This window comes from Myxine glutinosa, chromosome 9, assembly GCF_964187855.1.
Source record: "Myxine glutinosa chromosome 9, kmMyxGlut1.1, whole genome shotgun sequence".
In the NCBI taxonomy this organism is placed as follows: Eukaryota; Metazoa; Chordata; class Myxini; order Myxiniformes; family Myxinidae; genus Myxine; species Myxine glutinosa.
The window spans coordinates 14,094,729-14,108,888 of record NC_136269.1 but is presented as its reverse complement, the minus strand read 5'-3'; the positions used below and the strand labels follow the sequence as shown (position 1 = coordinate 14,108,888).

Here is a 14,160-nt window from a genome sequence, read left to right as displayed (position 1 = left end):
TGGACCCGAAGCGCGCTTAACGCGCTCAAAATTACAAGCTGCCGAAATTTGTTGTGTTTTAAAGAAATAAAACCCGAATTTTGAAATCGCGCCATGGCTGGTCAAGGCGATCGAATGCCGGTGGGTGAGCTAGAGGAGGGGTTAGGAGTAACCCAGGATCAAATGGAGGGGAGCAATGAGGAGGCGGTTGAGGGGGTATCAGACGCACAAAATGGCGCTCTCGCGCACGAGGTTTCAGGCGCGCAAAAAGGCGCCTCGCACGAGCGCGCGGTAGCCGAGCCCGCTGTATCAGCGGGCTTTAACATGCAGCCGTTTGACATGCAGCAGTTCAAGGCACGGTTTAGCGAATACATGGCAGAGTCGAAGTGCGACAACGAAAAAAGAGCCAGGGAAATGGAGGAAATGGAAGACAGAAGGAGGGCTGATAGTGAGGAAATGGAAGACAGAAGGAGGGCTGATAGTGAGAAAATGGAAAACAGAATGGGGGAGCGACTAGGAAATCAAATCGGGGAATTAGACAAGAAATTTGAGGGGTTAGACAATCAGATAGAGGGGGTAAAAAATGGGTTAATGGGGTTAGAAAATAGGATGGAAGGCAAATTGCGGGAGATAGGGGAGCAATCCGCCCGAGAAATTAAACAAATGGGAGAGCAGATAGAGGAGGTAAAAATCGGGGTAGAAACCAAATTGGATGCTCAGAGGGATGAATTGGGACAGATGAGGGTGGCATCTACAAAAGAGATGGAAGAGATGAAAGAGGGGATACGACGAGGTGTGGGTGAGGAGGTCTCAGGGCTACGCGAGGAGGTAAAGCGAGGTGAGAAGCGTATGGAGAAAGAGGTGAGAAATAATACGGCTAGGTTACAGGGGGGAATAGAGGGTCTGACGAAGGGAGTAGAACAGCTGACAGTCGGACAAAGGGAACTAGCGGACCAAGTGGAAAAGAACACTGCAATCATCGGGGGTTTAAAAGCGACACAAAAGGACATTAAAAACGAATTAATAGCAACACAAAAGGAATGTCAGATGGTACATGAGGGGTTGACGAAGAAGTTGGAGGAGGTGACAGAAGTAATGGAGACGAAGGACCGAGAGGTGAGGACGCACATAGAAACGGTTAAGGTGGCGTTAGAGGAAGAGATAGAGGGGGCGCACCGGGAGATGAAGGAGGTAAAGGAAAAATTAGAGGAGGTGGAAGAAGAGGTGAGTGAAATTAAGAAGAGACGGACAGAAACTAAAAGAGAAATAAAGGAGGAGGTAATGGAATTGGTACAAGGTCGGTGCTCAACTCGTGATGTGCTGCTCACTAACCAAATAAAAAGTTTGCAGGTGGAAAAAGAGGTGCGGAGACGAGGTGCCAAGGTGAGTGGCGAAATATTCGGCAATGTATATGATGTGAGGAAAGCTTCAGTCGGCTTGGGGATTGGTTTGGATCCGGGTGTTCGTGAAAGGCCGTTGGTGAAGTGTGTGACAGGTCAGGTGTGCGAAAAAATAGGTGTGCAAGAATGTCCGACCATGGGGTGTGTGAGGAAAAAGTGCGCGCCGACCAGTGAGTGTGCTGTCGAGAGTGAGTCGGTAGTAGCGCGTGTGCGAGGGAGCACATGGAAGCGCGGTGTGGCGAGTGTTACGGAGGAAGTAACGAAAGTGTGTGCGCAAGAGGATGTGCGAGAAAGGCGTGTAACGGACAAGTGCATGGGGAAAGAGTGCGCTGTCAAGAGTGAGGGAGAATGCACGCCTGTGGTAAGTGTTACGGAGGAAGTAACGAAAGAGTGTGCGCAAGAGGATGCGCGAGAAAGGTGTGTAACGGACAGGTGCATGGGGAAAGAGTGCGCTGTCAAGAGTAAGGGGGAATGCACGCCTGTGGTGAGTGTTACAGAGGGTGTAACGGGAGAGTGTGCGCGAGAAAGGTGTGTAACGGACAGGTGCATGAGGAAAGAGTGCGTTGTCAAGAGTGGTGGTGAAAGTAGTGAGAGTGACACGGAGCGTGAGTTGGTTGTGACAGGTGAGCGAGGATGTACACCTGGAATGGAAGGATGCACACCTGGAATGGTAGAGCGTGTGTGGGAATGCACACTTGAGTTGGTCGTGAGGCACGTGGTTGGGTGTGCGAGTGAAAGCACACCTGTGATTGTCACAGAGGAGGTGACCGAGGAAGGGGCGCGAAGAGGTGTGTTGGTGAGGTGTGCGAGCGACGAATGTGTGCCAAGGTGTTCGGTGGTCAGGTGTGTGACCAAGTCTGTGAGCGGAATGAGTGTACCGAGGTGTGTAAGGAAAGTTACGAGGAGCATGGGAACAGCTGGAGGTATGAGCAAGAAAGGGGTAGCGTATGCGTGTAAACATCCAGGTGAGGCATCGACGGTAACCGGGTTAGCGGTTAGAGCGACTTATAGCCGAATCGGGCCCTCGGTGCGTGCCGGGCTTCGCGTGCCGCGAGAACCAGCGGGGATCCGAGCCACGGCGGGTTCGAAAGGACCGCCGTACGCGATCCACGCTGTGCCTCGCTTGGAACGGCCGCGTCCGGGCTCCACTAGGCGGAGCGGGCAGCCCGATAGGAAGGGTCGTCATGGCGACCACTTTTTATTGAGACGTTCCGGCAAGTCGAGATCGGGAAATTGGATGGCTCCGCGCCGAGGTGGTGCGTGGGATCTCGGCACGGGTAAGCCCCCGTCCCTGCACCGAGTGCCGGACGCATCCAGCCGCCGGCACCAAAGAACCCGCGTTCATTGCTCGGCTGTACGAAGCCGAGCTTTAGAAGGGAATTGGCGCACCGAGAGGACCTAATAAGTAGACGGGTGATGAGGATAGTGTTTTGGCCCCGAAATTAGAAAAAGGCAAAATTTGATGATTGGTACGGTGATTAGCGGTAAATGGCAAATTTTTGATTTGTTGGATTTGGACGAGCGAAATTGATAGGACCTCCCCGATGTGGTGGGATGGCAAATCCACCATCCCTCACAAGGGGGGCAAAGGAGCACGAGCTTATGGGGTTGATGGCAGTGAAAACTAGCCCGGGTGGGTTAGGATATTGTGTGTAGGGCCCTAGAAGATGACATTAGGTAACGTTAAGATTAGTTAGTGACAATGATACCTGTAGTGGGGACGCAGGTAGATTAGTGTGGATGATAATGACGTGGGAGCGCAATAGTTTAAAGGGACGACTGGGAAGCGCAAGTTTCAGAGGGGAGTAGTTAGCTGAGATGATGCCGTGTGTTTGAGGATTGAACAGGTGTGATTGCACAGGTGTGCAACTGAACAGGTGTGTGGAGCAGTGTATGAGTGAGTGATGGTGATGTGTGTTGTGTTGACCAACTGGTCCAGGAAGAGGAGGAGGGTGCAGGTGGCACCAGGTATGATTGCACAGGTGTGCAACGACAGGTGAATGGAGGACAGGTGTATGGAATAAATGGTATGGAGTATTGGAATGGATGGTCGTGGAGTGAGTATGGTGGAAATTGTGGAGTGGAGTGGATGGTGCGAAGGTGTGAATGGGGGAAGAGTGGACCCCCATCACGGATACCCGGGGCGGGTAGTGTAAGTGTTAGGTAGAGGGTACAGGTAAATTGTGGTTGGATATTGGCATCTGTGGTGCGGGTGAAAGAATGGTCTTTGGATGGGCGCATTAGTGTTGTGGAAATGGCTGGGCGTGTAGCCTGTTAGTGTGTGTAGTTGGTTGGGCGCTCCACCACTGTGAGGATGTCGGCCAGGTGAGGCCGCAGGTGGGCTCTGGGAGCCGGTAGTAGTTGTTGTGGATGGGGCCCGAGGATCCGGAGGACGGACCCGGGTAGCCCAGTGCCAGAGGGCACCGAGTGGGGTGACAGAGCCAGGAGGGGCTGTCCCCAGTTAGTTAGGTTAGGGTGAGGAGCTAGGTAAGCTCGGGTGGCAACTGCAGTGGTGGAGGTGTGCAGGTGGGTAGACCTGCTGGGAGAGCTACACGTCACAGCCCAGAAATTGTGCGAGGGCACCGGGAGATGAATCGGGGGAGTGAGACCCCAAATTGAGAAGCACCACAGTTTGGTCAATGGGAATTGGTTTTTAGAACCCATAGTGTAAGTTGGCCAATGGATTGGCAGGGAGAGACCCCGGGTAGTGTAAAGTGTGTTAAAATCATTTCGAGGATAGTTAGGATGAAGGATCTCCTCGCACCATCTGCATCCACTCACCTGAGGTGACAGGAACTCCACACCATGCCATGTTTTGATTATTTTTTACTGTGCAAATGTTTGGATTGTGAGACGCATCATGACGTGGGTGTGACATTGTGCTTGATGTTCCATCTCTTCCTCCTTATGAGGATTGATGATGAATTGGGTGATGGCAAATTTTGGTTAGAGGGATTGTGGTGACGAATTTGGTATAGAGGAAATACGGGGAGACGTGACAGTAGCGACGGATTGGTAATGTGTAGATTTTTGTACATATGGGGTAAGGGCAAGGGTAGTGTAGGTGACAGGGGGGTGACGTACGGTAGAGACGAGCTTTCTCACTTCGCCCTCCGTACGCATTTCGCCTTGCATTGCCTTATTGATGTGTACCCTTGTGACCTTACCCCTCGCTCAATTGTCCCCCTTTTGTCTCCCACATGACCTGTGCGCCATGGGGCGCCGAGGGGAGCGTGCGTGAGTCGGCTATTGTGCACCCGGAACTCTCAGAACCAGCTGTCTGCATCGATGCACCACATTATGGACCACATGTCTGTGGCCGAGCACCACCTATGGACCCCATGGGTTGGGGCATGGCCCCTCTGCTGGAACCGGCCATGAGGGCCCGAAATCTTGCTGGCGGACCTTGGCCACAGGGCACCGATGCCACACAGGTGAAGCACACGTAGTCGGCCCTGTGGGCCATAAATAAAAGAAAATAAAAAGGACACATTGGGCACACTTTATTGCAAATAGGCCGCCAGTAAGAAAATGGAAGAAAGACAACAACTGGAAGACAATAATAATAACCAGCAGAGGGAGCCGAAGAGCAAGAGATCACCTGCAGGGTTAGGGGTTGTTGATTTATTTTTTATTGTTGAACATTGATGAACAATGGTGACTGCACCGATTGGTGCTTGGGTGTGTATTGGTGCGTTTTTGGGTGCTTTCATGGTGCATTGATGCAGAGCAGACTGTCTCCCCCCCAGAAAGAACAATCACAGGTCCTGGGTTAGTTTTGTAAATAAAAATAGCGTCATTGTAAATAATGCTCCCCACCGTCAGTGTATAGTTTGAAGACAATTCCGCAATTCGGTTAACTGTGGGCGTAAGTCTGTTAGGCAGGGTGCAATGGAGCAGCGGGACACATTTATTTATGTTTTAAAACTGTCGCACTCAGGGTCAGGTTAAAAGTAGAGGGAACTACACCTACGTGTCACACTAAATAAAAGTTGTAGGCCCGGGACGTGCCTAAGAGGAGGAGGGTGCAGTGTTGCGGATATGAGGACTGTATTTTTTTGATTGTGTGAGTTATTATTATTGTTTATTCTGCGCCCCCTGCCTCCGGAGCTGTGTAAAGGTAAAAGGGCATCCCATAATTAGTCCACAAGCATACACGTCAGCCAATAATAGAATACCCCTGTTCGATAGTTATATCTTATTCTGTGTTTTAGAGTAAGGCTGTGTCTCCCATTAATTGAAGTACTCCATTGCACCAGTGAAAGAGAATAGATCCCCTTTCATTCCCATCCCCAAAATCTCCATTTCCTTTCACATCCCCTTTCGTCATTGCCAAGCCTCGATTGCCAATTACATCCCCTCCAAAACCACCATTGAACATGTGCTCGGGTCGGGGAAGAGGGGCGTGCCCGCCCGTCGTCATCAAGGGCGGAGCCAGAGGGTCGCGTGACCAACCAGGGCCGAGGTGAGCACACCGATGGGCGTGTCCTGAAGGCCGGCGGCTTGATCGCCGGAGGCGCTATAAAGGCGCGCGCGCAAGAAGCGTGGTGTGTTCGGTGGTGAGGAGTGAGTGGACCAAGAGAGAGAAAGAGTGGTTGGACCAAGAAAGAGAAGGAGTGGTTGGACCAAGAGAGAAAGAGTGGTTGGACAGGGAGACGTGCAAGAGTGTTGTTGAGTTGAGGGTTTGGACCAGACGAGTCAGACGAGTCCTGGAAAAGCAGCGGCGGCCACAGCAGCAACGACACCCAACAGCCGCTTGGGGCCTGGACGGCGGTTTTGAGCAGGGCCGCGAAGGAACGGCGGCTGCTAAACGCGCCAATCGTGCTGCACAATACAGCTCCAAGCCATCCTCTCCTTCCAGCCAACTCCTGTCATCATTCCCCGTGTGAGTCTGTCTTTTGTTTGTTCTGTCCCGGGGTTAATTAAGACTGTAGGTAAGCTAGTATTTGCACTGTGTCACCTGCGTCTTATGTGTTGTAAATAAATGTGACTGCTTTCTTTTTGCTTGTGTAAATAATAAATCCCATTACTCTTCTGTCCGTCTTCTCGTCTTATTCCTTTTCCTCTTTGCATTCGTCGTTTTAGTCTTTTCCAGATTGGGCAGCTGCGGTGCGATACGGCCAAAGTTCTGGGTGAATCGGGGAACAACTGTTCGGTCGCGGAGCCTTCGCTCGGCAAACAACATCCTAAACCGCGATCAGTAACAATATATATATATATATATATATATATATATACACATGTACATACTGTACATATATATATAGTGCCATCCACAAGTTTTGGAACGGTGAAGTCAAATTTGTCAATATTGCTGTAAACTCAAAGCACAACCAAGGAGTTCATCAGGGGGAAAAAAAGTGGAAGGCTTTAGACTGGCCAAGTCCATCTCTTCATTTCAATCCAATGGATCAAGCATTTCACTTGATGAAGAAGAAGAGACTAAAGCAATAAACCCCCCAAAGCAAACAACAACTGAAAATGGCTGCAGTAAGGACTTGACAAAGCATCTCAAAAAGGAAGATACCAAGAGTTTGGTGACGTCAACGGGTCACGGCTCAATGCAGTTATTGCATGCAAGGGATATGCAAACAAATACTAACTATTATACAACTTTAATTTATTTCAAGTTAATCTGATACAATACTTGTGCTTACCTAAAGTGGGGTGACTGAACATAAACAATGCTATTGTTGAAAATGGTAAAACATATATGCAAAGAACTACCAAGAAATCAAAGCCGACTTGGGTGTGTGTGTGGCACTTGAGTACATAGGTGTGTGTGTGTGTGTGTGTGTGTGTGTGTGTGTGTGTGTGTGTGTGTGTGTGTGTGTGTGTGTGTGTGTGTGTGCGCGTTTTCTTGAGTACATAGGTGTGTGTGTGTGTGTGTGTGTGTTGTGTTGTGGTGTGTGTATGTGCGTGCATGTCTGTGCGTGCGTGCGTGTCTGACTGTCTGTGCGTGCGTGTCTGTGCGTACGTGTCTGTGCGTGCGTGTCTGTGCGTGTCTGTGCGTGCGTGTCTGTGCGTGCCTGTGCATGCGTGCCTGTGCGTGCCTGTGCGTGCGTGCCTGTGCGTGCGTGCCTGTGCGTCCGTGCCTGTGCGTGCGCGCCTGTGCGTGCGCGTCTGTGCGTGTGCGTGTGCGCCTGCATGCACGTGCGAGTGTGTGTCTGTGCGCGCGTGTGAGTGTGTGTCTGTGCCTGCATGCACGTTTGAGTGTGTGTCTGTGCCTGCATGCGCGTTAGAGTGTGTGTGTGTGCGCATGTGTGTGTGTCTGTGTCTGTCTGTCTGTCTGTCTGTCTGTCTGTGTGTGTGTGTGTGTGTGTGTGTGTGTGTGTCTGTGTGTCTGTGTCTGTGTGTCTGTGTCTGTGTCTGTGTGTCTGTGTCTGTGTGCACCTCTGCCTCTGCCTCTGCCTCTGCCTCTGCCTCTGCCTCTGCCTCTGCCTCTGCCTCTGCCTCTGCCTCTGCCTCTGACCAACCTCGGGACACAGTGAACGGTGAGGGGTGGGGGGACACAGTGAACGGTGAGGGGTGGGGGGGACACAGTGAACGGTGATGGGTGGGGGGGACACAGTGAACGGTGAGGGGTGGGGGGGGTACACAGTGAACGGTGAGGGGTGGGGGGGGTACACAGTGAACGGTGAGGGGTGGGGGGTACACAGTGAACGGTGAGGGGTGGGGGGGGACACAGTGAACGGTGAGGGGACATAGTGAACGGTGGGGGGTGGGGGGGGACACAGTGAACGGTGGGGGGTGGGGGGAACACAGTGAACGGTGAGCGGTGGGGGGGACAAAGTAAACGGTGAGGAGTGGGGGGGACAAAGTAAACGGTGAGGAGTGGGGGGACACAGTAAACGGTGAGGAGTGGGGGGGACACAGTAAACGGTGAGGAGTGGGGGGGACACAGTAAACGGTGAGGAGTGGGGGGGGACACAGTAAACGGTGAGGAGTGGGGGGGACACAGTAAACGGTGAGGAGTGGGGGGGACACAGTAAACGGTGAGGAGTGGGGGGGACACAGTAAACGGTGAGGAGTGGGGGGGACACAGTAAACGGTGAGGAGTGGGGGGGACACAGTAAACGGTGAGGAGTGGGGGGGACACAGTAAACGGTGAGGAGTGGGGGGGGACACAGTAAACGGTGAGGAGTGGGGGGGACACAGTAAACGGTGAGGAGTGGGGGGGACACAGTAAACGGTGAGGAGTGGGGGGGACACAGTAAACGGTGAGGAGTGGGGGGGACACAGTAAACGGTGAGGAGTGGGGGGGACACGGTAAACGGTGAGGAGTGGGGGGGACACGGTAAACGGTGAGGAGTGGGGGGGACACGGTAAACGGTGAGGAGTGGGGGGGACACGGTAAACGGTGAGGAGTGGGGGGGACACGGTAAACGGTGAGGAGTGGGGGGGACACGGTAAACGGTGAGGAGTGGGGGGGACACAGTAAACGGTGAGGAGTGGGGGGGACACAGTAAACGGTGAGGAGTGGGGGGGGGACACAGTAAACGGTGAGGAGTGGGGGGGACACAGTAAACGGTGAGGAGTGGGGGGGACACAGTAAACGGTGAGAGTGAGGGACACAGTAAACGGTGAGAGTGAGGGACACAGTAAACGGTGAGAGTGAGGGACACAGTAAACGGTGAGAGTGAGGGACACAGTAAACGGTGAGAGTGAGGGACACAGTAAACGGTGAGAGTGAGGGACACAGTAAACGGTGAGAGTGAGGGACACAGTAAACGGTGAGAGTGAGGGACACAGTAAACGGTGAGAGTGAGGGACACAGTAAACGGTGAGTGAGGGACACAGTAAACGGTGAGAATGAGGGACACAGTAAACGGTGAGAATGAGGGACACAGTAAACGGTGAGAATGAGGGACACAGTAAACGGTGAGAATGAGGGACACAGTAAACGGTGAGGAGCGAGGCGGAGTGTAAATTATTTTTTCGTTTATCTTTCTGTATTAATTATAATGAAGGTAAAAATCACCTACAAAGGTGTCCTTCCCTGCCAGCCATTACCAAGGTCCCTCGTGCCGCCTTCGGCACCTTAACCGGGAACGTGGTAACCTTCAACGCACGGTATTTACGTACCGTATTTACACCCAGATGATCACGTTACCCCAGCAGGAGTTGTGTGGCCTGCGGACCGAACACAACACATCGACGTCACTCGTCACACCAGTCGGTCGGTTCTTACCTTGAACGATTGTTGTTGTTGCGCTTCCTCTATGGTGTGCGCCCTTAACTTCTGCGTGAGTCCCGCGATCATGGTCGCGCCACGCACGGAGCCGGGCAGCCCTGCAGTGCGGGCACAGCGAGCCGGAGCCGCGAGCCGCGCCGCGAGCCGAGCCGGAGCTCTGCGCGGCCACGGTGACCGTCGACCGTCGCATGCACGAGCGCGGCGCGGCGCCACCAAGGAGCTCGAGAAAACTTTGGTGCACGGAATGTCCGGCTAAGTACTCGTTCCCATGTGGCTCGGACAAGGCCGTGAGCTCAAAACCAAGAGCACAGCAACGATCGGATTCTATCACGACAACAAAAGTCGTGCACGATGTGGCCTAATCCTGGTTTCCCATTCCCAAACGCCACTTCCCTATTGTGGCTTCCAGTTCCAAATGCTCCTTCCGCGGAACTGCGCGGTTTCTGCAGATTTTTCCGAACGCGAACGCTGTCATTGGCTCGCTTGGTCCGAGACGTCATTAAGAGGCGGGGTATTAATGAGGTTACGCCCAACAGTAGGCGTGTCCTCAGGTCGAACTGAAAGCAGAGCAACAGCGGCGGCTTTCGGATTGCCACTGCGATCATCTAACATCCAATCGCTTGCCTCATTGTCTGAGTCGTTTACATGTACACAAGTGGGTCAAGGTAACACAAATACCGAGACAGGTTCGGATCACGTTGAACTAACTCACTTCGACCTGGCTGCGCATGCGCATTCCATTTTATTTACGATTTTGCTGAATTCAAACAAAGACGAAACATTGACAAGTTTGTCGAAGTGTATTTTAACATTCCGATAGCACGTTGCTCAAAATACATCTATTTATTATGTACACACATGGGTGGTGAAGGCTGAAATTAAAAATAAGTAATAAAAATGAAGATGAGAGAAGCGAGAAAGAAGAGGTGTTTTGGTGTTGGAAGAATGTGGAAAGAGGTGGAATAAAGTTTGGAAGAGAAAAGAGGGGAAGGGGCAGGAAAGGTAGCAAATATGAATGGAGCTAATGATTCAAAAATCTTTCCGAATTGTGTACGTAATAAATCGATGGCCGCCAAGGACGAACAGTCCAGTGCAAGAATGCCAAGACACAGAAAGAAGCCATTTGGCCGCAAAATGGATGATTTATTCAAATTACGTTTACCTCGACCATTGACACTGCGTTTTCTCGATTTACACTCTCATTGTACAACGAGACGGTTGATAAGCATCGGCTGGCTTGGCATATATATATATATATAGCAAGGGCATTGGTAATGGACACACCGCTGGTCTCTGTTCAGTTCTGGCCTGGTTCTGGGTTCTGGTCTCTGTTCAGTTCTGGCCTGGTTCTGGGTTCTGGTCTCTGTTCAGTTCTGGTCTCCAGTCTCGGTGTCGTTGGAGATTCCAATGATTCTATAAGCTTTGGTTTCTACAGCGTGAAGCCCAGTGAGGTGTGAGGCAGGACCACCAGCCTACAGGGGAGAGCAGTATTCCATCAAGATGCAGATGAAAGCTTTGTATGTGGTGAGGAGCTCAGAAGTGCCCAGAAAGGACTTCGCACGACGGAGGATGCCCAGCTGGCGACTGGCTTTGGAGGCCAGCTTGGAAATGTGTTTTCCCAGGAAAGATCATGGCAGATAGTAAAACCCAAAAGCTTGAGTGACAGAACTTCTTGGAGAGGATTGTTGAGAAAGTAGATGGGAGGGTTGTCCAGCCGGTCTTTTCGGAGAGACAAAGTGAGAGTGTGAGATTTGTCAAGAATGAAAGAAATGTTCCACTTGTTTGACCAGTTTGTGATTTTGTCCAGGTCTTCAGAGAGTGAGGAGGCTGCAGACTGCCGATCTGAGGGATGAGGAATGGAACGGCAGAGTCGAGAAATCAGGAAACGGATAAAAAGGATGTTCCAGAGAGTTGGAAAGATCGTTGATGAAGATTAAAAAGAGCACAGAAGATTAGAAAGAGCCCAAAACACCTCCTTGAGGAACTCCAGCCTGGAGAGAAAGAGGAGTTGAGAGAATTCCATTTAGAGCCACATGCTGACTATGACCGGAGAGGAAGTCCATGAGCCATGCACGGAGATTTCCATGCATATCATAAGAGGAGAGTTTGGCGAACAGGGCGGGTGCAAGACCGCATCGAAGGGAGACGGTTCTGATTTCAAGGGAGACAGCTCTGATTTTCTGTTTGGCATTGAGGACCTCCATTCATTGTTGAGACAGCAGAAGCAGCATGTCCAGAGTAGAGTGACCTGGTCTGAATCCAAATTGATGATCCGAGATCAAGCCATTGGAGAAGAGGAAGTATTTTATGTCAGACACGATGATGGATTTCATGACCTTGCTGAAGATTGGGAGCAGGCCAATTGGTCCGTGGTTGAAAGGATCTGTTTTTGCACCTTTTTATGTAAAGTGGTAATGTTGGCTGATTTCCAAGCAGATGGAAGATGACCGTGCACAAATGGCAGGATGAAAAGGACAGAGAGAGGATGTTCAAGAGCAGCAGAGCAGGTTTTTAGATCACGTGAGCTGATGCTGTCGGATGCAGATTTAGAGATGTGAATTGTCAGAAACTTCTCCACCTTCTCAGATGCAAAAGATGCCGAGTCGAAGAGCAGTTGGGTCGGATGGGTAAGAAGAGCGAGGGGTCGTGGACACAAGATTTGGAAGCAAACACAGAATTGAGGCATTCGATCTTTTCACGAGCGGAGTCGGTTGTGGTGTCATTTCAAGGGAGGGCAGGGATGCAAGGGGGAGCATACTCAGGAAACAGACTTGACAAGAGCTGAGATTCCCTTCAATCGGGAAGAAAACGCAAGTTGTTTCAGAGCAACTGCCTCACCACAGGATTCAGGCAATCCTTCTAAAGTTTCCTTCTTGCAGTGAACGTGGCTGCGTGAACTTCTTCTGAGGATTTAAAACATCCGACCCTAAGATTTCTTTTTCATCTTGGGAATAAATGTAAGTCACATGGCCATAAAACCCAGGGAATATGGAAGGAGAGGCATAACTTGCCGCAGAAGAGGATGGCATTGATGAGAACAGCAGACCCTTGTCACACTCCAGATCTCAGATGATGAAACAAAACCAGATGATCTTGTCTCCATTTATCGTTACAAGTTGTGGAACTGCCCGGTTTAGAAAATTCCAACTTCGTCCCATATAAGAATGTGAAGTAGGTTGATCCAGATTCGCCTTTTTCAAATCCAGATAAGCTGGTAAGTTTTGCTACTTGTGAATAACTACCCGATCCTCGATATGGTCTTTCACTAGTATTGAGTGGCAGGATGTTTACCAAGATGAACCCAACTGTATTCTCAATAAGCTTACCCCATAACCTTGAACGAATGGTCTTTTTTCAGAAAAACTCCACAATGTTTTTCACACACACACACACATACAGACACACACACACACACACACACACACACGGACTTAGATTTGGCGGACACACACGGAGGGGGCCTTCGATTTGGTGGACCCAAATGCAAGGGCGTCGCTGAGATTTTGTGCACGCGAGTGGGAGTAGGCCTGAGATTTGGTGCACCTGAGTGGGAGGGGGGCCTGAGATTTGGTGCACCTGAGTGGGAGGGGAGCCGGAGAAAGATGAGGACAGGTGGTGGTGATGCATGCGCACATGTGCACACACACACACACACACACACACTAGGTGGTGGAGCACCTAATTAGTTGCCACATCTTTCTTCATGTAGTCATTGGAGCATTTTCACAGACGAAGCTCCTCCTCCAGTCCTCCCAATGGATCCAAACCTATGGTTACTTATGCATGCTCTATCCTCTAAATGCTGAACATAAAATCGAGGAAGCAGCACGTACCATTTTAAAGTGTTTAGTGTTATTCGAGAAGTGTCTGAACTGCTGACCTCCCAGAATCAGAGCTGACCACACAAACCACAATCACACTGATCACGGTAAGTTGTTGGTTTTCTTCACTTTTTCCAGCTGGTGTCGCACATTGTAACCACCGTTGCGTCAGTTTGCTGATGCCATTAGAATATTTCACATTTTTCGATCTAAAACTTTTGGAAAGACAAAGATCTTCGTGATCCTCTCTCATATACAGCAATTTTTCATTTAAACTAAAAGATCACACTCGTTTTATGTTGTCTTTTTGTTAACCGATGAACTTACTGATCCATCCCTCTCTACATGTCATAATTCAAATCACGTGATAATTCTGTGCTTCTTGAAGCTATCACAGGTGTGTTTTCTATTACCAGTCAACTTGCTATTGCTTGCCAAGCCATATTCGTCAATCCTAATCAACAGTTTGGTTGGAGTGCTTGCTTGAGTGCTTATTGGCGAGCGCTCTAAAAGCTCATTGGTAATTGAACATGTGATGTATGCAACATCTAGACCTCATTGTCGGCAACATATAACAACCGGATACAGATGTACAGGTCACTTCCAGGTTGGCGGGCCCGGGAAGCGACGTTGTGTTTGCTGCTCACGCAATAAAAGTCACTTTGAATTGAGCTGAATTGGTGTTCTTTTGGAGGAACCACACATGGCGACGAGGATGGGATCATCTGGAGGACCGACCCGTCAATGCCAACCATATTTGCACCGA

General features: G+C 50.6%; 1 protein-coding gene across 2 annotated transcripts in view; it reads right to left on the bottom strand.

Moving 5' to 3' along the window:
• LOC137435627 (uncharacterized) overlaps positions 1–10,006 on the bottom strand; it is a 147,550-nt gene extending 137,544 nt beyond the window's left edge. For both annotated transcript variants that reach the window (XM_068129559.2, XM_068129560.2), the window contains exon 1: positions 9,571–10,006. In XM_068129559.2, the coding sequence (XP_067985660.2) occupies positions 9,571–9,642 (72 nt within the window). In that variant the 5' untranslated portion in view covers positions 9,643–10,006. The remainder of the gene's footprint in view (positions 1–9,570) is intronic.
• Between the last annotated feature and the right edge of the window lie 4,154 nt (positions 10,007–14,160).